The sequence below is a fragment of the Aquarana catesbeiana genome, linkage group LG02, assembly GCF_042186555.1.
Source record: "Aquarana catesbeiana isolate 2022-GZ linkage group LG02, ASM4218655v1, whole genome shotgun sequence".
Classification (NCBI taxonomy): Eukaryota; Metazoa; Chordata; class Amphibia; order Anura; family Ranidae; genus Aquarana; species Aquarana catesbeiana.
Window position 1 is genome coordinate 527065365 of NC_133325.1, and position 23431 is coordinate 527088795.

At 44.7% G+C, this 23431-nt stretch overlaps 1 protein-coding gene across 5 annotated transcripts in view; it reads left to right on the forward strand.

Annotated features, from left to right (window-relative positions):
* The window catches only part of PLEKHA6 (pleckstrin homology domain containing A6), a 1624617-nt gene that overhangs the window by 1410441 nt on the left and 190745 nt on the right, over positions 1-23431 (forward strand). For all 5 annotated transcript variants that reach the window (XM_073615840.1, XM_073615839.1, XM_073615838.1 and 2 more), the window contains one exon: positions 20631-20773. In XM_073615840.1, the coding sequence (XP_073471941.1) occupies positions 20631-20773 (143 nt within the window). The remainder of the gene's footprint in view (positions 1-20630; positions 20774-23431) is intronic.

Below are 23431 nucleotides of genomic sequence, written 5' to 3' on the forward strand. Positions count from 1 at the left end.
TCAAACAGCTAGTGCAGTCTCTAGAAATAGGGGTAAGGCAATTCTGCTGGCAGAACGTAGACGTGAACAGGACTTCGTTCTTGAGCCAGTCAATATAGGGATTGTGTGCCCGTAACCAGGTAACTCCCAGGGTGACCGGAAACATGGGGGAGCACAGTACATCAAAGCGTACCAATTCTTTATGGCTGGAATTGGTCACTGTGAGAATTGGCAGCGTTTCATGAGTAACCAGTCCAGAACTGGGCAGGGAGCCATCGGCCAAGTGTACTGTTAGTTGCTGATTCTTGATAACAAGGGGAATTCCAAGTTTTTGGCTAAGGTTAAGTCTAGGAAGCAGCTAAAGGCCCCTGAGTCAATGATGGCTGAGAGCCAGATCTCCTCTTCCGCCACCAGTAGAGAAACAGGGAGAACAAGGTGAGATGAGGAGGATCCTGACACTTTATAGTACATTGGAATTTGATAGGATGGCTTATTCAGCCTGATAGGGAAGTTTTGTAGGAAATGTCCATTCCCTCTGTAGTAGAGACAGAGATTAAACTGACGACGATGGAGCTTTTCCTCTGGAGAAAGGGCTGAACCGACCAAGTCGATCTGCATGGGCTCAACTTCAGATGCAGGAATGTTGGAAGGACTGGGTGCTGGAGGGAAAGAGACCTTGGGTAACATCCAGGTTGGTTTGAAGGTCTGGGATCTCTCGAAACGACGTTCTCACAAACATCTGTCATGCGTGTGCATCGCTCCCGCATGTATCTGGACTCTCTGTGGGCACCCATGTTGGATATGGGCAAATTGCCAGTCCTGCAACGGCCATGTCCCTGACAGAGACTTACTCACACAGTGATTATGATTATGGTATCACACTGCAAATGTACCCAGTAAATGCTTTGAGTACTATGTATGATGACCATTATATATTTATATTAATTATGCCTTTCAGCAGCATATAATAACTTTGATAAGCCCTTCAGTTTCTGATACTGACTCATTTGGAAATCTTGGGACGATTCTCAGTTGCAGTCTTGCAACTTGGGGTGGTTTTGGATTCCCATATCTATTATAAATATGTATTATATTATCTATTCCTATAGTTACGGTAGTTATTCTATCAAAGCTCTGATAATGTTAATGGTGATGATATCATAATAATGTTAGCGATAGAAATAAACACAATGCTCAAATAAGCAAAGTTCTCATTTATTTACAAGTAAAGTAGAAATGCTAACATAAAAAACTAAAAGAATACTACAGAGCAGATTAAACAAAGAGAACATAGCTGTTACAATAATTAGGGCTGAAACAACTAATCGATTAATTGACAACTAATCGATTATTAAATTAATCGATTACTATTTTCATAATCGATTAATCGGCCAGTAACATAACAGGGTTAAAAAAACTAAAATGAGCCCTTTAAAATACAAAAAGAGCAAATAATCGCTACTGTAACTATGCTTTTTTCAACCGCTGCATATTTGGAAAGGGTCAGGGACTTTTTTTAACACAAAACGGTGCTTTTTTGGTTCAATATACTTCAATGGAGAAGCTGCAGAAAAACATGTAATGCGTTTTTGCAGCAATTTGTGTTTTTTAATCTGCCCAACAACAAATTGTCCAAAAAAAATGCAAAATCATGTGCGCAAAAAATCAAAACGCACAGCAAAAAGCAATGCAGAAACAGATCAAAAGCAAATTCCATAGGTGTGTACTGAGCCTTATGCTGGCCACATGGATCAATTTTCAGACGAGAATATTCATAGAAAAATCTTTGTACATTCGCTGAATGAAAGAATTTTTAATTTCATTAAATTTTCACTTGTTTTTAACATTCTGTTTTTAAAATGAATGTAACTTCTGAATGAAAACCACATACACTGTCTAAAAATTCCTTTGACCAAGAAGTTTTCTATTATTTCCAAATTTTCCCATCATTGTGGTTGAAAATGAACGTCGATTTGACCCCACTGATTAGAAAATTGAACGAACATTCTTAAAATGACATTTTTTTGAAGGAAGATATTGTTTGTTTTTTAAATAAAAAAAATGTAATCTCTGAGTCTGATGATATTTACCAGATTCACCCTTTAATATACTGTTAGAGGAGATATACTATATCTCCTCTAATAGAATGTATACAGTATATCTCCTCTAATAGTACAATATACAGTATACAGTATATCTCTTCTGTCTGTTATTCTCAGCGTGGATTAGAGATTTTGCTCCCTAACCATATAGATGGTTATTTACATTTACTACTGCATAGAGATATTTAAGAATAAATGGCCTTTTTTTTAAACTTTACATATTAACTAAATTATACACCACACTTTTTGTAAAGGTTATTAACCGATTAATCGAAATAATAATCGGCCAACTAATCGATTATGAAAATAATCGTTAGTTGCAGCCCTAACAATAATGTAAGTCCTTGGTCTCTGGTTCTGTATGCTGGCTGGGCTCCAGGACGAAGAGAGAAAGAGACAGACCATGACATGCCCTGGTATTTTAAAGCATTATCAGACACAACCCACACCAACATGCTCTGACCATCTGTGTAGTCCTCTGTCCAATGAGAAGCTATAAGGGGCTGTCCTTCCTAATCATCAGGAATTATGTTATTCCCACTAACATCTTTCAGGAAGTATGTTATTCTCTTCGACAAGGGGGCAGCATTAGTCTATGAACACCTGCCTTGACCCAGTTCAACTTGCAGCAAAAGCTGGCCTTTTTTATATCCTGATTTGCAGGCAAGGCAATTAGGCACTTTAATCTTCCCATCACTAGTGTCAGAAACCATGAACCAGACAGAAGTACAGTTAAATCACACATGTTTATTAATAAAAATAAAAATGTAAATAGAGTAAGCGTAGTCAAAGCATAGCCAGAGTCCAGTAACCGGATCGGGTAGTCAGCCAAGCCAGAGTTCAGTAACCAGATCGGGTAATCAGCCAAGCCAGAGTTCAGCAACCAGATCGGTTAATCAGCCAGACCAGAAGTCACAGATTCAATTGGAGGAACAGCAAGCAAGATAAGGAGCCAGAAGGGATGTCAGCAAGCCAGTGTTTAAACAGGAACACAGGAGATGGTTTCTTGTGATGTGACCAAGGCGAAGGCAGGAAAGAAGTGAGCTGGATGTCTTTAAGTAGGCGCGACTGATGAGCAGATCCACAACAGCTGGTTAACTGTGGAGAGAGAAGAGAGCTGGCAATTAGCTGACAGCTGAGCGGCCAGCTCAGAGAAGGAAGGGCTGAGCCAGCCCTGACAACCAGGTGGTCTGAAGCAAAGCTCTCCTGTTCCCATACCTCACTGCAAGGGGGTATGCGTAAGTTCTTTTCCCAGATGAAGATTATAATAAGCACTCTTCAGTTGCACACACACCCTGCTGGGTAATCTTGCTCTGCTGACATTCCAGGCTACCCACATACGTCCAAATGGTTTAGGTGTACTCAGGTTTCAACAGTCCAGAAACCTCTGATATTAAAAAAAAAAAAATGTGCGCCTTCCAAAATATGCTGCTTTGTGTCGAAGGGCACACATCACCCTTCTTCATAGACAGCCCCTATAGAACAATCCATAAATGTTTGACCTTAAGACACATTGTGCTTCCTAAGATGTGCTGCTTTGCCCCTGAATGCTACACCACCACCATTCTTGCGCCTGTAACTTCCATGGCACCATTCCGTGTCTTCTCCATATTGATAGCTTCACGATAGGGTCAACTACAGGCAAAGGATGTCCATTCACTCACCATTCATCAACACACATTTAGAATTATACATCATTAATCAGTGACTGTTTTTAGCTCTGATCACTGTGTAAATGTCACTGGTCCCAAAAAAGTCAAAAGTGTCCAATCTGTCCGCTGCAATGTCGCAGTCATGATAAAAATCGCTGATCATCACCATTACTAGTAAAAAAAAAAATGCCATAAATCTATCCCCTATTATCCCCTAAGACGCTATAACTTTTGCGCAAATCAATCAATATACGCTTATTGCGATTTTTTTTTTTTTTACCAAAAATATGTAGAAGAATACATATCGGCCTAAACTGATGAAGAAATTAGTTGTTTTTTTTTTGTTTTTTTTGGGATATATTGATTATAGCAAAAAGTACAAAATCTTGTGGTTTTTTTTTTTTCAAAATTGTTGCTCTTTTTTTGTTTATAGTGCAAAAAATAAAAACTGCAGAGGTGATCAAATACCACCAAAAGAAAGCTCTATTTGTGGGGAAAAAAGAACATCAATTTTGTTTGGGTACAACGTCACATGACCACGCAATTGTCAGTTAAAGCGACGCAGTGCTGTATCGCAAAAAAGGGCCTGGTCAGGTAGGGGCAAATCCTTCCGGGACTAAAGTGGTTAATATGGTCTTCTCTACAGTTATTTTGCATATCAGCGGTACATCAGGACTCCTAATTGGCAGCAAAGCCTCTACTTTGTATGAAGAGACCTTACCATCAATTCACCCCTCAACTAACATGGACAGATGTGAGATCTTTTATATAAATGTCGGGTCAAACAACACATGTAAACCCGAAACAATGACTAAACCACATAATTCCATCCCTGTGCCTGGATTTCAGAGACATTGGCCAGGGTACACTGCACCTCTAGCTATTGTTAGGTTCACAAAACACCCTAGTGCCATGACTAACATTACATTGGTATCCTTTAGGACCAAGAAACATACTCTTCTAGGTCCTAAATAATACACAGGTGCTTCTTTCCCAGCCATGATCTCACTATCCAGAACACAAAGTAAAGCATCTTCCCAAAACTTTTAATTCCTCAGTGAAAACCCCATGGTTTACATCTCTTGTTTTGAAGGACTGGCTAGGTTATATTCCCTTCCCTAACCCATACCCTATTGCATTTGTATATACAGTATGTTTGCATTCATAAATAAATGGAGAGACTCAGGCATGTTTCACAATTCCCGTCAATGGGCAAAGTCTTTTAGATGCTGCGTTAGAACTAAATTGTTCATAAGGAAAGGAAACTTTAAATGACAAGTTTTAGTCTGAACCTTCTCATTAATCCCTTCTCCCCTGAATTTTTTTCAGAACAAATTTGTGATGTGGCATGGCACAGACAACTGCCAACCAGATTAACATATTTCATCCATGTTCCAGGGACCTCGCCAATCTCTGGCTCCACCAGGACTCTTGAAATGAAACAAGAGCAGAATCAAATTCTTATCCACAATATCTATTAGCTTGCTATTTTAGCTTATAGAACCTTCCTTAGAACCCAGGAACTTATTGTTCCTGGCTTTTATGATTTCTAAAGAAATCATTAAAACAACCATGATTTCTTTAGGATAAACCCAAAAAAAATATATTTTGTACTTTTTGCTATAATAAATATCCCCCCAAAATATATATAAAACATTTTTTTTCCTTAGTTTAGGCCGATATGCATTCTTTTACATATTTTTGGTAAAAATAAAAAAAAAATCGCAATAAGCGTATATTGATTGGTTTGCGCAAAAGTTATAGCGTCTACAAAATAGGGGATAGATTTATAGCATTTTTATTCTTTTTTTATAGTAATGGCGGCGATCTGCGATTTTTATCGGGACTACGACATTATGCAGGACACATCGGACATTTTTGACACTATTTTGGGACCATTGTCATTTATACAGCGATCAATGCTATAAAAATGCATTGATTACTGTGTAAATGACACTGGATGTGAAGGCGTTAACCACTAGGGGGCAGTGAAGGGGTTAAGTGTGTCCTAGGGAGTGATTCTAACTGTGAGGGGGCTGGACTTCAACACACAGGACAGTGATCACTAGGGATGAGCTTTCTGTTCTGGTCGAACATGAGTTCGACTCGAACATTGGCTGTTCACCTGTTCGTCGAAAACCGAACATTATGGGCCGTTCACGCCAAATTTGAGCGGCACGTAATGGCCCATAATGCACTGCGGGAACGCAGTGCATTGCTGTATGATGATTGGACAGAGCATGCACCATGACCTGCATGCTTTGGCAAATCACAGCGCCCTCAGCTAAGAGAGCCATAATTGGCCAAAGGCAGGGTGCCTTTCGCCAATCATGGCTCAGGGGGACTAAGTCCATGCCCACGCTATATAAGGCTGACTGTACGTCGGCCTCGTGTAGTGTGTCGTTGCCGGTGTGGACGGAGAGTGTCATTTAGATTGAGCAGGCAGGCAGATTATTCAGTTAACTGCAGTGTATTTCATATTTATATACAGTGAGTCTAATATATATATATCTATATATATAGATATATATATCTATATATATAGATATATATATATATATATCCACTGCATACAGTTTAGCTAAATCTCACTGCAGTCCATTCCTGGTGGTGTACTGTTTCTACTATACTTCTGGCAGGCAGGTGATTCAGTTAGCTGCAGTGTATTTCATATACATATACAGTCTGTCTAGTATATATATATATATACTGCATACAGTTTAGCTAGATCTCATTGCGGTCCGTTCCCGGTGTACTTTTTCTACTTCAGACAGGCAGGTGATTCATTGATCTGCAGTGCATAAAATATATATACAGTCTCATATATATATATATATATATATATATATATATATCCACTGCATTCTAGTCTAGCCAAGCCTATATCTGACTGCAGGAAGTTCCTGGTGTACGTTTTCAAATACACTTTCAGGCAGGCAGGTGATTCAGTGATCTGCAGTGCATAAAATATATATACAGTCTCCTACATATAAATATATCCACTGCATTCTAGTCTAGCCAAGCCTATATCTGACTGCAGGCCATTCCTGGTGTATGTTTTCAAATACACTTTCAGGCAGGCAGGCAGGTGATTCAGTGATCTGCAGTGCATAAAATATATATACAATCTCCTACATATATATATCCACTGCATTCTAGTCTAGCCAAGCCTATATCTGACCGCAGGCCATTCCTGGGTGAAGATGAGAAAGTTCCTGGATAGCCGCACTCTGAAGAAAAAACATCTTTATTGAAGAGTAAAATGTCCAAAGTAAAATCACATGAGAGAGGACATACAGGGTCAATAATGGCTATAATAATAATGGCAATGATTAGCCATTATTGACCATGTATGTCCTCTCTCATGTGATTGTACTTTGGACATTTTATTCTTCAATAAATGTAAAATTTTACAGCATGTCTGGAAGGCCACCAAGGAGAGGCAGACGCTCACAGGCCATTAAAAGAGGGCAAGCAGACTCTGTGTCTACAGCCAAAAGTGCTGGTCGTGGACACAGTGCTTCCTCAGCACGTGGTTGTGGGACACGCTTGTCCTTTTTTCGGCAGCTGGCCGTGTTGATCCACAACATGCAGAAGAATTGGTAGAGTGGATAAGCCGTCCTCATCCTCTGTCACCCAGGCTCAGAGCAGTTTGCCTGCCAATGCAGCTGCCAAAGCGGCCTATTTCATCGGCTCAAGGTCATCAGTCACTCCTTCCCTAGCCCCAACATCATGCAAGGAGGAGTCCCCCGAACTGTTCGACCACAGTGTCGGGTACATGCTGCAGGAGGATGCGCAGCGTTTAGAAGGCTCCGATGATGGTACCCAGGTTGAGGAAGGCAGTAACGTGAGCCCAGAGAGAGGGGGTGCCCAAGAAGGACAAGAAACTGGCAGTCATGTTCCCCCAGCTGCAGCATACTGCCAGGTTTGCTCCAGTGAGGAGGAGGGAGGGGATGATGAGGTCACTGACTCTACGTGGGTGCCTGATAGAAGAGAGGAGGAGGCACATCTCCAACGAGGCAGGATGCCCTCCAGGGGCCAGCTTAAGGGCAGCCACCCGACTACAACACACCGCAGAGCTCCGCATGTGCAGGGCGCTGCTGACTCCCCGCGTATTTTGAAAAGTTCTTTGTTGTGGGCCTTTTTTGATACGTGTGCAGCAGATCGCACATTGCTGTTTGCAACATATTTCTGAAGCGTATCAAGCGTGGCCAAAACAGCAACCGCTTGGGCACCACATGCTTGACCAGACATATGAAGACCTCCCATGCAGTCCATTGGCAACAGTACTTAAAAGACCCACACCAAAGAACAAGGCAGACCTCTCCTTGCTCCTCATCAGCTGGGATCTCAAACCCCACTATACCTTCAGTCCTCTCAGAAACCTGCACTGAGAGGAATGAAGGTGTAGAATTAGGTGTGCCAAGTACTTGCGGGCAATCTGCTATCGCTACACCAACAGCCGATTGTAGCAGGCAAATTTCCCTACCCCAGTTGGTAAACCGTCGAAAGAAATTCGGTCCCAGCCATCCACATGCTCAGTGGCTGAATGCTAGCTTAGCTAAATTGCTAGCACTCTAACTGCTGCCTTTTCAGCTGGTAGACTCCCCCTGCCCCCTTTTGTGAATTTGTGGAATGTGCAGTACCTCAGTGGCAGGTTCCCAAACGCCATTTCTTTTCACAGAAGGCCATTCCGGCTCTCTACCGGTATGTGGAAGACAATGTCTTGGCCTCATTGGACAGGGCGGTCAGAGGTAAGGTGCATATTACCACTGACTCATGGCCCAGCAGGCATGGACAGGGACGTTACCTTTCTTTAATGGCACACTGGGTAAGTCTGCTGTTAGCTGGGAAGGATGCAGGACAGGGTGCAGTATTGTTGGAGCTTGTTCCGCCACCACGCCTCCAAAATGCTAGTAGTGGTGATTCTGCCACACCTCTCCTCCACCCCTCCTCTTCTTCTTCCTCTATGGCCTCTTCCTCTGCAGATTTCTCCTCTGAACCAGCGGTGCTCCGTAGGCATTCAAGGGGCTACACAAGCACTCAGGCAAAAAGATGCCATGCGGTGCTTGAGTTGGTCTGCTTAGGGGACAGGAGCCACACTGGGGCAGAGATTCTGTCAGCTCTGCAGGGAAAGACTCAGAGGTGGTTGACGCCACGCCAGTTTTAGGCAGGAATGGTGGTTTGCGACAATGGCACCAACCTCCTCTCCACCCTCCGACAGGGATACTTGACCCATGTTCCCTGTTTGGCTCACATCCTTAATTTGGTGGTGCAGCGGTTCTTGTGCAGGTACCCGGGCTTACAGGATCTCCTGAGGCAGGCTGTTGGCATTTCTGCCGGTCATATAATGCCAGTGCTCGGCTGGCTGACCTTCAAAAGGAATGCAACCTGCCCAAGAACGGCCTCATTTTTGACATGCCCACCAGGTGGAACTCAACATTGGCAATGCTGCAGCGGCTGCACATGCAGCAGAGGGCCATCAATGAGTACCTGTGTGAGTATGGCACCAGGACAGGGTCAGGGGAGCTTGGCTTTTTTTCGCCACACCAGTGGCTACTGATCAAGGATGCATGCACTGTCCTGTCACCATTTGAGGAGGCCACGAGGATGGTGAGCAGTGAAAGTGCATGCATCAGTGATACTGTCCCTCTTGTCTTCCTGTTGGAGCACACGCTTCGTGGAATAATGGACAGGGCACTTGAGGCAGAACAGAGGGAGGAAGAGGAGGACTTCCTTACCTGTCAATGCCCCCTTTATCCTGACCTTATTCCTGCGGGCCCGCCAATCACACAAGAAGAGGAGGAGAAGGATTGTGTCAGCATGTAGGTGGAGCCTAGCACTCAGCATCAGCAGCAGTCTTCAAGGGATCGTTTTCAGTCCCCAGAAACCCACGTTGGCTGGGAGGTGGTCACTGCATGGCCTCCGTGATCCTGCAAAGCCTGCGAAAGGACCCTCGGATTCGTGGTATCAAGGAGAGGGATCATTACTGGCTGGCAACCCTTCTTGATCCTCGTTACAAGGGTAAAGTTGTGGAACTTATCCAGCCTTCGCAGAGGGAGCAGAGGATGAAACATCTTCGGGAGGCCATGCAGAAAGGTTTGTGCAATGCGTTTCCAGAGCCTGGGGAGGTAACAATTTCCTGGTCCTCCTGGACAACGTGTTGCTGAGGCTTCGGTCAGTCACAGAAGGAGCGGTGGAGAAGGTGGCCGTCTGACTGATGCGTTCAGACAATTCTTTAGTCCGCAGCCCCTAGGTCTGATCGGTTCCAGCAACCATCGCCAGTGTCTGATTTACATGGTGCAGGAATACCTAGGGGCAAGATCAGACTTGGAGTTCTTTCCAACCGAAAATCCACTGGGTTACTGGGTCTTGAGGATGGATCACTGGCCAGAGCTTGCACAATATGCAATTGAGCTACTGGCCAGTCCTGCATCCAGCGTTCTTTCTGAACACACATTCAGTGCTGCTGGAGGCTTTGTAACCAATCACAGAGTGCGCCTGTCTACAGACTAAGTTGACCGGCTCACCTTCATAAAAATGAATCAGTCTTGGATCACCAGCTAGCAAGCACCTGATGCTGAGTAACTGATTAATTTTTCTATGAATGTGAGATCCATTGAAGACTGCCTATGCTGAGTGACTATCCTGTTATGCTGAGTGACTATCCTGTTATGCTGAGTGACTATCCTATTCCTCCTCAATGATCATGTTGATAGCTTTTAAGAACATTTTTGTTTCGGGGCACCACCACCAGTGCCTAAGGCCCAATTTTTCTGCCCCTGTTTAACATGGGGCATATAATTATAATTTTTGCTGTAATATTTCGCAGCAGGGCTCGTTCTTGCGCTCAACTAGAGTATCTGTGAGGGGTTGCAGTGTTGTGGCACCACCACCAGTGCCCAAGGCCCAATTTTTCTGCCCCTGTTTAACAGGGGCATGTAATTCCAGTTTTTGCTGTAATATTTTGCAGCAGGGCTCGTTCTTGCGCTCAACTAGAGTATCTGTGAGGGGTTGCAGTGTTTTGGCACAACTACCAGTGCTTAAAGCCCAATTTTTCTGCCCCTGTTTAACAGGGGCATGTAATTACAATATTTGCTCTAATATTTCATAGCAGGGCCCATTCCTGCGCTCAACAAGAGTATATGTGAGGCTTTACAGTGTTGTGCCACCACCACCACCGCCTAAGGCCCAATTTTTCTGCCCCTGTTTAACAGGGGCATGTAATTATACTATTTGCTCTAATATTTCACAGCCGGGCTTGTTTCTGCACTCAACAACAGAATCTGTGAGGGGTTACAGTGTTGTGGCACCACCACCACTGCCTAAGACCCAATTTTTATGCCCCTGTTTAACAGGGGCACGTAATTAAAACTTTTGATCTAATATTTTATAGCAGGGCCTGTTCCTGCGCTCAACAAGAGTATCTGTGAGGCTTTACAGTACTGTGCCACCACCACCTAAGGCCCAATATTTCTGCCCCTGTTTAACAGGGGCATGTAATTACAATTCTTGATATAATATTTTGCAGCAGGGCCCGTTACAGCGCCCACCAAGGGTAACTGTGAGGGCTTACAGTGGTCTGGCACCACCAACACCTAAGGCCCAATTTTCCGCAGTGTATAGGGTAGGCTGTATAGTATATACAGGCGGTCCTCTATTTTCAAAGATCGAAATTACAAACGACTCCTACTTACAAATGGACGGAGACAACAGGAAGTGAGAGGAAATCTACCCCTAGGAAGGGAAATTCTCTCCTTTAACAGTTAATATGGGAAAAAGGTGTCTCCACTGATGCTTTATCACCAATCCTTGTTTCTACAACAACCCAACAGTTTCAAAATCCAATTCTCATTAGGACAGAAAGTGAGGTGAAATCTTCTGAACAGGGGCACAGACAGCAAAACAAATGTTACAGAGGTGATGATAACCCTTCCCTATGTTATCCAAAAAGCTTTTATATAGATTTTTTGGCTGGAGCTACACTGTACCTGTTCCAAATTAGAAACAGATTCAACTTAAAAACAAACCTACAGTCCCTATCTTGTTTTTAACCTGGGGACTGCCTGTATACTGCTGCTGTTCAGAATATATAGGGCCTGGGGGCCCCACGCCTTTTTTTTACATTTGGGTGTGGGGTTCACCTTAATATCCATACCAGACCCAAAGGGCCCATTAATGGGCTGGGAAGGGCAACATTACTTTACAGCCGCAAGCAGTTTTTTACTTTTTTTCCTTTAGAAATGTCATTTTGTGCAGGGACTGTTCTAAACACGGGAAACACGTGCCACTTTACAGGCATACTATAGACACCCCCCCAGGTACGATATTTAAAGGAATATTTCACTTTTATTTTTTCACTTTAAGCATTATTAAAATCACTGCTCCCGAAAAAATGTCCATTTTTAAACCTTTTTTTTTTGCATTGATACATGTCCCCAAACACTTTTTAGGACAATAACTTGCATATTAGCCTTTAAAATTTGCACTTTTGATTTTTCATGTTCGAGTCCCATAATCTTTAACTGGGTTCGCGTGTTCGCACTAATTTTTGGTCTGTTCGCATGTTTTGCTGCGAACTGCACCGGGGGTTGTTCGGCTCATCCCTAGTGATCACAGCTCTCGATGAGAGAGAGTTGTGATCACTGTCGTGTCACTAGGCAGAACAGGGTAATGCTTTGTTTACAAAAGCATCTCCCCGTTCTTCCTCTCCGTGACATGATCGCGGGTACCCGGCGTACATCAAGTCTAAGGGACCCGCAGTCCCTGAGACCGCGGCAAGCGCACGCGTTACACTGCTTCTTAGGAGGGGAAGGGGGGGAGGGGAAGGGGGGAGGGTGAGCGCCACCGGATCACACACAGTGGGGATCTACCGCTGTGACACCTGGTGGCCGCTGTCATATGTAGTCCCACCTCCTTCGTATGACACCCCCTTCGTATGACAGCAGCCGCCAGGTGTCACAGAGTGAGATCCCTGCTCTGTGTGATCTGGCGGCTCTCCTCTCTAATCCCCATGCACTGATGAAGCTGCATTGATGGGCACTGATCAGGCTGAGCTGATGGGCACTGATCAGGTTGTGCTGATGGGCACTGGTGAGGCTGCATTGATGGGCACTGGTGAGGCTGCATTGATGGGCACTGATCAGGCTGCATTGATGGGCACTGGTGAAGCTGGATTGATGCCCAATCAGCTGCCCTCTGCACAGACAGCCACAATACATGGATGCAATCTAAGACTCCAGTCTTTGGAGATATGACCCTGAGACAGACCCCGCTCCACTGACTTGTCTATCTATAAATGTGGATTCATATTCCTATGGACAAATTGTCAGGACTGCCTCAGCCCTTCCTTCTCTGAGCTGACCGCTCAGCTGTCGGCTAATTGCCAGCTCTCATCTCTCTCCACAGTTACCCAGCTGTTCCTAATCCTGCTCGTCTGACCTGCCTACTTAAAGCTGTCCAGCTCACTTCATCTCTGCCTTCGCCTTGGTCACATCACAAGAAACCATCTCCTTTGTTCTTGTTTAAGACTGGCTTTGCTGACATCCCTTCTCGCTCCTTAGCCTGCTTGCTGTTCCTCTACTTGGATCCCTGACTTCTGGCCTGGCTGATTACCCGATCTGGTTACTGAACTCTGGCTTGGCTGATTACCCGATCGCGATGGGCTATTTTCTTGTCAAGTTTCAATTACATTGTCTCATTCTTACCCGGTACTAAGAATGTAAGGGCTGACGCCTTGTCACGACAATTTTTCTCCACTTCCAAGTTGGAGTCGGTTCTGGTTCCTGTGATTCCTCCTGATCGTATTCTGGCTACGGTTCGCACCAGTCTTACTTCTCCTTTGGGTGACAAAATTCTTGCTGCTCAGATCGATGCTCCTTCTGAGAAACTTTGTGACCATTGCTTTGTCCCAGAGTTTCTCTGTACTGCCGTGCTCCAGACTTACCATTCTCCAAAGGCAGCCCGCCATCCTGGGAAGAATCAACTCATTTGGGCCATTTCCCAACAATTCTGGTCGCCTAGTCTACCTGCTGATGTAACTGCCTTTGTAGCTGCCTGTTCCATGCGTGCTCAGAGTAAGACTCCACAACACCTTCCAGTGGGCCTCCTACAACCCATACCCAATGGAGAGAGGCCCTGGATCCACCTGTCTATGGATTTCATTGTGGAGTTGCCCAACTCCCAAGGCAACACAGTTATCCTTATGGTGGTTGACCGGTTCTCAAAGATATGTCATTGTATTCCACTTAAGAAGTTGCCTACTTCTAAAGAACTGGCTTCCATTTTTGCTTGGGAGATCTTTGCTTACATGGGCTACCCAAGATGATTGTCTCGGACAGGGGCAGTCAGTTTGTCTCCCGGTTCTGGCGAGCCTTTTGTGCACAGTTGGGAATTCAGCTTGCTTTCTCCTCTGCATATCACCCACAGTCTAATGGGGCCACAGAGCGAGCCAGTCAGTCCTTGGAGCAATTCCTACGTTGCTATATTTCTGACCATAATAACAACTGGTCAGACCTATTACCATGGGCAGCGTTTGCTCACAACAGTGCCTTGAATCCTGCCTCCCGATTGTCTCCGTTTATGGCGAATTATGGTTTCCAACCTTCCATGTTGCCTGACTCGTTTGTTCTGCAGAGTATTCCTGCGTAGAGAAGCATCTACGTGGTCTTCGTTCCACTTCGGCACAAGTCCAGGAGGCTTTGCGTCACGCTAATGATAGGTACAGACTCCATGCTGACCGCAGACGCCTGCCTGCGCCTTCCTACCAGGTTGGGGACAGGGTCTGGCTGTCATTTCGCAACCTCCGACTTCGTGTTTCCTCACTGAAGTTTGCACCTTGGTTTATTGGGCTTTTCCGTATCCTTCGCAGGATTAACACAGTGGCTTACGCGTTGGACCTTCCTCCTAGTATGCGCATCTCAAATGTGTTTCTTGTCTCCTTATTGAAACCGTTGGCCTGCAACCGATTTACCACCTTGGTGCCACGTCCTCACCCTATACAGGTTGAGAACCATGGGGAGTATGAGGTACAATCCATTGTTGACTCCTGTAGGTTCCGTGGGCGCATACAGTACCTGGTGCATTGGAAGAGGTACGGTCCAGAGGAATGCTCCTGGGTCTCATCCTCAGATGTACATGCCCCTGCCCTCCTCCGTGATTTCCATAGAGTTTTTCCCGGGGGTACTGTCAGTCACCTTCTCTGAGCTGGCCGCTCAGCTGTCAGCTAATTGCCAGCTCTCATCTCTCTCCACAGTTACCCAGCTGTTCCTGATCCTGCTCATCTGACCTGCCTACTTAAAGCTGTCCAGCTCACTTCATCTCTGCCTTTGCCTTGGTCACATCACTAGAAACCATCTCCTGCGTTCCTGTTTAAGACTGCCTTTGCTGACATCCCTTCTGGCTCCTCTACTTGGATCCCTGACTTCTGGCCTGGCTGATTACCCGATCTGGTTACTGAACTCTGGCTTGGCCGAATACCCGATCTGGTTACTGGACTCTGGCTTGGCTGACTACCCGATCCGGTTACTGGACTCTGGCTATGCTTTGACTACGCTTACTCTATTTACCTTTTAATTTTTAGTAATAAACAAGCGTGATTTTAGTGCCGGTTCACACGGGGGCGACTTGTCAGGTGACCTAGTCGCCTGACAAGTCGCCTCCCGTTCTGTACAATGGAACCGTTCTAATCGGAGCAACGCAAGTCGCTCCGACTTAGAAAAAGGTTCCTGTACTTCTTTTGGGGCGACTTGAGGCGATTTGCATAGACTTCTATATAGAAGTCGTTTTGCAAGTCGCCGCCCCTGTCGTGTGCAGGTCGCCTCGGTTAGGCGACCTGCAAGTCGTGCCACCCCTAGTGTGAACCGAGCCTTACTGTACTTCTCTCTCGGTCTGGTTCATGGTTTCTGACACAAATACATCATGATTACTGCATGATGTCTGACTATATGGAAACTGCATCCAGATAATCCAACAAATCCATATGTCATATGATATAATATCTGAAAAAAGAATTTTAGGGAATTGAATGGTGTGTTAATGCTGCCAACATCCTAAATAGCATAGAGAGAGCATGCACCGAGGTGCATTGGGAGATGCCCCCTTGGACTTTTAAAGGCAGAAATAAAGTATAAAGGGTCAAAAGTAGATAAAAAGGCACAAAGGTGCCAACTTTATTATTGTACAAATAGTAGAAAAAATATATATATTGCGTATAAACACAATTCGCTTAAAATGTATTGTAACAGTACATCAATGAATCAACATAGACAGAAAATAGATTTGTATGATAACCCAAGCTAATGGTCAAAAAGCACTGGCCAAACCAAATTAGGATCAGCAAACTAGACTTTTAGACATATACCCAACATGTTTTGGAAATTATTTTTGCATTGGTATACATTTTTCTTCTTCAGGGGTAGTTTTAAGGTTGGGTAGTTATGCTCTTATCTGTAACATAAATATAGGTGTATAATAGTATTTATATGACAACATCAAAAAGATATACTATCAACAACTTTCTATAAATAATACAAAGTAGCAGGACCAAAGGTACTTACATATAGTAGATTCACTGCAAGTTTACAAAGATAAAAGACAATGCAGAAAAGTGGTACATGCTGGCTGCATAAATCCATACATATACACGATACGGGTGGTAAAGGCTTGTATCTACAAGGCAGCTGTCGAGATGTGTTCACAAAAGGTTCCTGGCAATTGCCACAGCAGCAGATATGCACTGTGGAAACAATAATAAGAGAAGGAGAGTGAGTCCCTCTCTTCACAAAGGTACATATATGTATATGTAATAGGTTAATAGTATAAACAAGTGGTGCAGCAACAAGTGGTGCATGATCCATGCTTATCCTGTTTAAAAAACAAAATAGTTACCTTAAGACTGAGGCCATAAGCGATGCTCACACCAGATCAACAGCCGGTGAACTGACAGAGCCGTCTAGGCGTCAGTGGTTACATACCAGGCTGTGTCCGGTGTGAGCCAGTCAGAGTTGCACCTATCCATCTCACTTAATCAACTGTAGTGGAACAGCTGACTGCGAGATCCAAGGTGTCTTTCTGACATGGAGGTGCATGGCATAGCCACACCCACCGCGGCGTGATGGCGTCCTCGCGTCACCAGCGGGGGGGAGTTCCTAACTCATGACGTTGAGGACAACATACAGTTGCTCCTCCCAGCACAAAGGGTCGGCACAGAGACGGACAAAGTCCATCACTCAGCCAGCCTGCACTGGTGGAGCTTACCTGCCGGTGGATGGATAGATTAATAGCCAGGATGTTTACAAAAATACCAAACATCATAACTACAGATGGTACGGAAAGCAAAAAAAAAAGCAAAAAGGGGGGAGGAGAAGAAGAAAATTAAAAAGACAAAAGAGGGAAAATAGTAAAAATAAAAAATGTGAATTGAATATGAATGTAAAACTGAAAAAATGAGAATAATACATTTTAGCTCACAGACCCCCGATGTAAAACCTGGGGGAAATGATCTGAAGTTAAATGCTTCATTTAACCCAGGTGGTTGAGTGGCCTGTAAGTTGAAAATCCACCTAGACTCGCACTGGAAGAGGCGCTTATTGAAGTCGCCTCCCCTAGGGTGGAAATGCACTCGATCTAATGCAAAAAGAATACCTTTGGGAGTGATTTTGTATGCACCATGGCCATATGTTGGCCAATAACTGCATCTGGGTCACGTTTGCGAATTGTGAGAATATGTTGATAAATTCTTTTCTAGAATTCATTATTCATCTTCCTGACGTAGTAGCAGCCACATTCACATGTGAACAAGTACACTATGCCGGGAGTTTTACAATTAACATAATGTTTCGGGTGGAAACGTTGTCCATTGGGTAGATCAATACCTTTTCGTCTGTCCATATACTGGCAATATCGCTGCTTCATGCAAATAGTTTCCATCCAAAACCTTCGCTTATGTCCATACCCTACAGCCAGTACCTTAGGGTTCGCCGAAACTGCTCAGATGACACTATTTTCAAAAATGAAGCAGATATCCTTAGGAAAAGACTTCTTGAAAGAGGCTATTCCAATACCTGCCTGAAAAAGGCATAGAAAAAAAACACTAAGTTGTTCCGTCACAACTTGGATTATCACCACATACTCAGTACAACACAAACAGTTTAGGCAAATCCTAAATAGGTACTGGCACTTACTAACCATGGACCCTTCACTGTCCCAGTTTGTCCCTAACACACCAGCTGTTGCATTCAGAAGAGCCCCCTCTGTGGGTGACAAGGTAGTCACCAGCGAATACCAACTTCACAGGGGTGGTACATGCAAAATGCTAGGCACTTTTTCTTGTGGGGGCTGTTCATATTGCCGGTATATGGACAGACGAAAAAGTATTGATCTACCCAATGGACAACATTTCCACCCGAAACATTATGTTAATTGTAAAACTCCCAGCGTAGTGTACTTGTTCACATGTGAATGTGGCTGCTACTACGTCGGGAAGATGATTAATGAATTCTGGAAAAGAATTTATCAACATATTCTCACAATTCGCAAACGTGACCCAGATGCAGTTATTGGCCGACATATGGCCACGGTGCATCCAGAATCACTCCCAAAGGTATTCTTTTTGGCATTAGATCGAGTGCATTTCCGCAACTTCAACAAGCGCCTCCTCCAGTGCGAATCCACACAAGCACCATCTGCCCGCCCGTGTAGTCCTCTGTCCAATGAGAAGCTATAAGGGGCTGTTCCTCCTAATCACCAGAATGTTATCCCCCTGAACATCTTCCAGAAAGTATGATATTCTCTTCCAGAAGGGGGCAGCATTAGTCTATGAACACCTGCCTTGACCCAGGTCAACTTTCAGTAACAGCTGACCTATTGATATCCTGATTTGAAGGCGAGGCAATTAGGCACTTTAATCTTCCCATCACCAGGTGTTCTGAATTAAAGCTCTCCTGTTCCCATACCCCACCGCAATAGGAGTAAAAGTAATTAAAAAAAAAAATGTAAAAAGAAAGTGACAAACTAGAAAATGAAAGTAAAATTAACAATACATTTTTGTTTTTTAAAGTGCCCCTGTTCCGTGTGCTCGCACGCAGAAGCGAACGCATAAGTTGCGCCCACATATGTAAACAGTGTTCAAACCACACATGTGAGGTATCGCCGTGAACGTTGGAGCGAGAGCAATAATTCTAGCCCTAGACCTCCTCCTGTAACTCAAAACATGTAACCAGTAAAAAATTTTAAAGCATCGCCTATGGGGATTTTTAAGTCCCGAAGTTTGGCGCCATTTCACCAGCTTGTGCAGTTTTGAAGCATGACATGTTATTTATCTTTTTACTTGGCGTAACATCACCTTTCACATTATGCAAAAAAATTGGGCTAACTTTACTGTTTTGTTTTTTTTAATGCATGAAACAGTTTTTTTCCCCAAAAAATGCATTTGAAAAATTGCTGTGCAAATACTGTGCGAGATAAAAAGCTGCAACAACCATTTTATTCTCTAGGGTCTCTGCTAAAAAAAAACATATATATTGTTTGGGGGTTCTATGTATTTTTTTTTAGCAAAAACATGATGATTTTTACATGTAGGAGAGAAATGTCAGAATTGACCTGGTAGGCAAGTGGTTAAATATGTTTGATTCTTTTAAGATACCAATTGCTCCTGTAAGTCCTGAATGTGTTTTGCGTATTCTGATTGGTGCGAGCTAAAGTGGATTGCAGATTCGTTTCCATCACCTGAATATGGGAGCCCAGGCCCTGTATGTCTGCTTTGATGTAATTTGTGCAGCAGTTTTAGCCAAGCCTTGTTCTAAAAGCTTAGAGAATTTGGCAACAAGGGCTTGTGCACCAAGGTCTGCAAATGGAAGCAGGGCAGGTATTATATCAGAGAGCTTAGGGCTAGGAGGAGACAGCGCAGGCTGGGATTTAACTAGCTCATCCAGCGTGCACTCTGTTAAAGATTCAGTCAATGCCGGAGACTCTGGGTGGTGGAGGATCATGAGTAGGGGGAGAGAGAGCTGTGCAGCCATCTAAAAAGTCCTCACCCCCAACATGTTCCTGTGCAGAGCCAGGCACACCTCGTGGCTGCTGTGATGGAACAGTGGCTATCTTGACTTTGGGCTGGGCAGACGAGTGGCAAAAGACCGAGCATAGCGCTCTGATCTGCCAACCATATGAAGAGCTGTAGTGAGGTGGTATTGGCAGCCCCGGCACAGAGATTCTCAGCTAAGGGGCCATCTTGCTGGGGCACATGGGTGCCCTTAAGGAAAAGAGATATAATCTCCAAATATGGAAAGACTTCTTCACAGTAAGTGCTGTGAAAATGTGGCCAACTCAGCAGATTGTTTTAAGAGAGGCCTGGTATCTTTCCTAAATGCACACAATATAACTGGTTACTAATATTTATAGGTAAAGTTGATCCAGGGAATATCCAATTGACTCATGGGGGATCAGGAGGGAATTGTTTTTTTTTTACGTTCCTCTGGATTAACTGTGGGTATTGGATATGTACTGTATATGGAGAATTTCTATTTGAAGGTATTTATGAACAAAATATTTTTTGGTTGACTTGTTTGGGCATTTTTTTTGTTCAACCTGACTATGAAGTTCATTATGCTAATTCAATATTCATTGAATATTAGGTGGGAATGTGACATAACATTCTACTTTCCTGAACCAAAAAAAGTGTTAGTCACAGTCAGTGTGGCAGAGCTCATAAGACTGGCTAAAATACAAGTCCTTTCACAAATAAAACAGTAAACATACATGTATCTTATTTTTGTATTTATTTGTGTTCTCTGAGTTTTAGTTGAAATAGAACTAAATTGTCATATCTAATGCTATATGTCACAGTGCTTCTTCTCTGTCATGGCCAGTACAACATCAAACATGTTTGTTAATTTCTTAGTTTGCAGAATGTTATTCCCTTGAGTGACTCTGAGCTGGAGATGCCACCAGATCCTGAGTCTCAGCTTCAAGAGCAAGAGAAGCGTATAGAACTATCCTGTGCATTGGCAACTGAGGCTTCACGTCGTGGTCGTCTTCTTTCCGGTAATCCCTGGTTCTGTAATGCACTCATATCCACTGTTATTGCAACTCTATGCAACTCTATGGGTCCATGCACACTTGGGGTTTTTTTTTCTGCATGTAGAAGTAGCTAAGTGTTATCCAATGTGTCCAAGCACATTAGGACGTTTAGAAGCATATTTTAAAGTGATACCAATGTCTCGTTTTTTTTTCATTTAAAAATCACAAACATGTTATACATACCTGCTCTGTGCAGTGGTTTCGCACAGAGCAGCCCTTGATCCTCCTTTTCTCGGATCCCTCTTCGACACTGCTGGCCCCTCCCTCCCTTCTGTCGAGTGCCCCCACAGCAAACAGGTTGCTATGGGGGCACCTGAGCCGAGCCGCAGCTCCGTGTGTCCATTCAGACATGCATTCGCGGTTCGGCCCAGCCCCCTCTCTCTCCTCATTGGCTCACTGACTTTGACAGCAGCGGGAGCCAATGGCGTCCACTGTGTGTCTCAGCCAATGAGGAGGGAGAGTCCCGGACAGCTGAGCCTCCTGTGCAATATTAATGGATCGAGATGGGCTCAGGTAAGAATTAGGGGGCTGAGGGGGGCTGCTGCACACAGAAGGTTTTTTATCCTAATGCATAGAATGCATTAAGATGAAAAAAAACTTCTGCCTTTAGAACCACTTTAGGAAGCAGAACCCAGAGTTTATAGGCAGAAAAATAACCCTCCTAAATTGCATTTTTGAGAGGAGTTTTCTGGCAGGAAAAAAATGCTAAACACGCCAAACTTGTGAGCATTTTTTTCTGTTAAAAGAACTGGAGTTTTTTTTAAACCCAGTGTGCGGGGACCCTTAGGCAGCTTTCACACTTGTACGACATGACAGTCTTACGACTGTGGATCCAACTTTGCCCTGCGACTTGAAGTCCGACATGCATCCGACTTCAGTGAACAGGGATTCGACTTTGATCCCAGACAATACCAGGCACTGTCTGGTATGAATCTTTAGGGGGAACTCCACAATGTAAAAAAAAAAAACGGTACGGGTTCCCCCTCCAAGAGCATACCAGGCCGGGCAGTTCAGGAAAGAGGGTGGGGATGAGCGAGTGCCCCCCGTCCTGGTCGCATGCCCTCAACATGGGGGGGTGGATGCTTTGGGGCAGGGGGGCCCTGAACCCCCCCACCCCAAAGCACCTTGTCCCCATGTTGATGAGGACAAGGGCCTCTTCCCGACAACCCTGGCCATTGGTTGTCAGGGTCTGCGGGTGGGGAGCTTATTGGAAGCTGGAAGCCCCCTTTAACAAGAAGGCCCCCAGATCCCGGTCCCCCACCCTATGTGAATGAGTATCTTGTACATTGTACCCCTACCCATTCACCTAAAAAAGTGTCAAAAATAAAACACAGTACACAGGTTTTTAAAGTAATTTATTAAGACAGCTCCGGCGTCTCTTCCGATTTCTACTCCCTTCTCCGGCTCTTCTGCCTCCTCTGCTGATGTCTTCTGCCTCTGCCGGTTCTTCTCCACTCTCCGCTGATGTCTTGTAGCCTTCTCTGGTTCTTCTCCCTCTGTCCGCTGTCTTCTGCCTCTGCCGGATCTTCTCCACTGTCTTCTTGCTCTTTTGCTCTTCCGATGTTGACTTAACGCTCTCTCCCGCTCTGCTGGGTGCGCGGTGTGCTACTACTTATTTTGGCATGGGGAGGGGTCACTGGAGGCCCACCCCTTATGACGTCACCACCCATCATGCCCCGGGCGGTGGCGTCATAAGGGGCAGGCCTCTAGATGACGTTATCCAGTGACCCCGCCCCATGCCAATATAAGTAGTGGCACACCGTGCATCCAGCATTAGAATGGGAGAGAGCCTCGTGTCAACATCGGAAGAAGAACAGAGCAAGAAGACCCGGCAAAAGAGTGAGAAGACAGCGGAGAAGAACTGGCAGAGGCAGATGACAGCGGATAGAGGGAGAAGAACTGGAGAGGGCTAGAAGACATCAGCGGAGAGCGGAGAAGGGAGAAGAAATCAGAAAAGATGCCGGAGCTGCCTTAATAATTTACTTTAAAAACCTGTGTACTGTGTTTTATATTTGACACTTTTTTTTTAGGTGAATGAGTAAGGGTACAATGTACCCGATACTCATTCACATAGGGTGGAGGGCTGGGATCTGGGGGCCCCCTTGATAAACGGGGCTTCCAGATTCTGATAAGCTCCCCGCCTGCAGACCCTGACAACCAATGGCTAGGGTTGTCGGGAAGATGCCTTTGTCCTCATCAACATGGGAAAAGGTGCTTTGGGGTGGGGGGGCGCAGGGCTCCCCCTGCCCCAAAGCACCCACCCCCCCATGTTGAGGGCATGCAGCCTGGTACGGTTCAGGAGGTGGGGCACTTGCTCTTCCTCACCCCCTTTCCTGATCTGCCGGGCTGTGTGCTCGGATAAGGGTCTGGTATGGATTTTGGGGGGAACCCCACATCATTTTTTCGGATGCCAAAGTCGGATCAGTTAAGACTTTGATCCGACTTAAGTGATATTCAATGGGCTGAAGTAGGATCAAAGTAGTGCATAATATGAATGGTTGTCATTGGAAATCGTGGGGAACGACTTGTCCTGCGACTTTGCAGTCCCAAGTCGCAGGACAAGTCATACAAGTGTGAAAGGGGCCTTAGCAGTGTTAGCTTTTAGTCACTGATTTAGAGAGT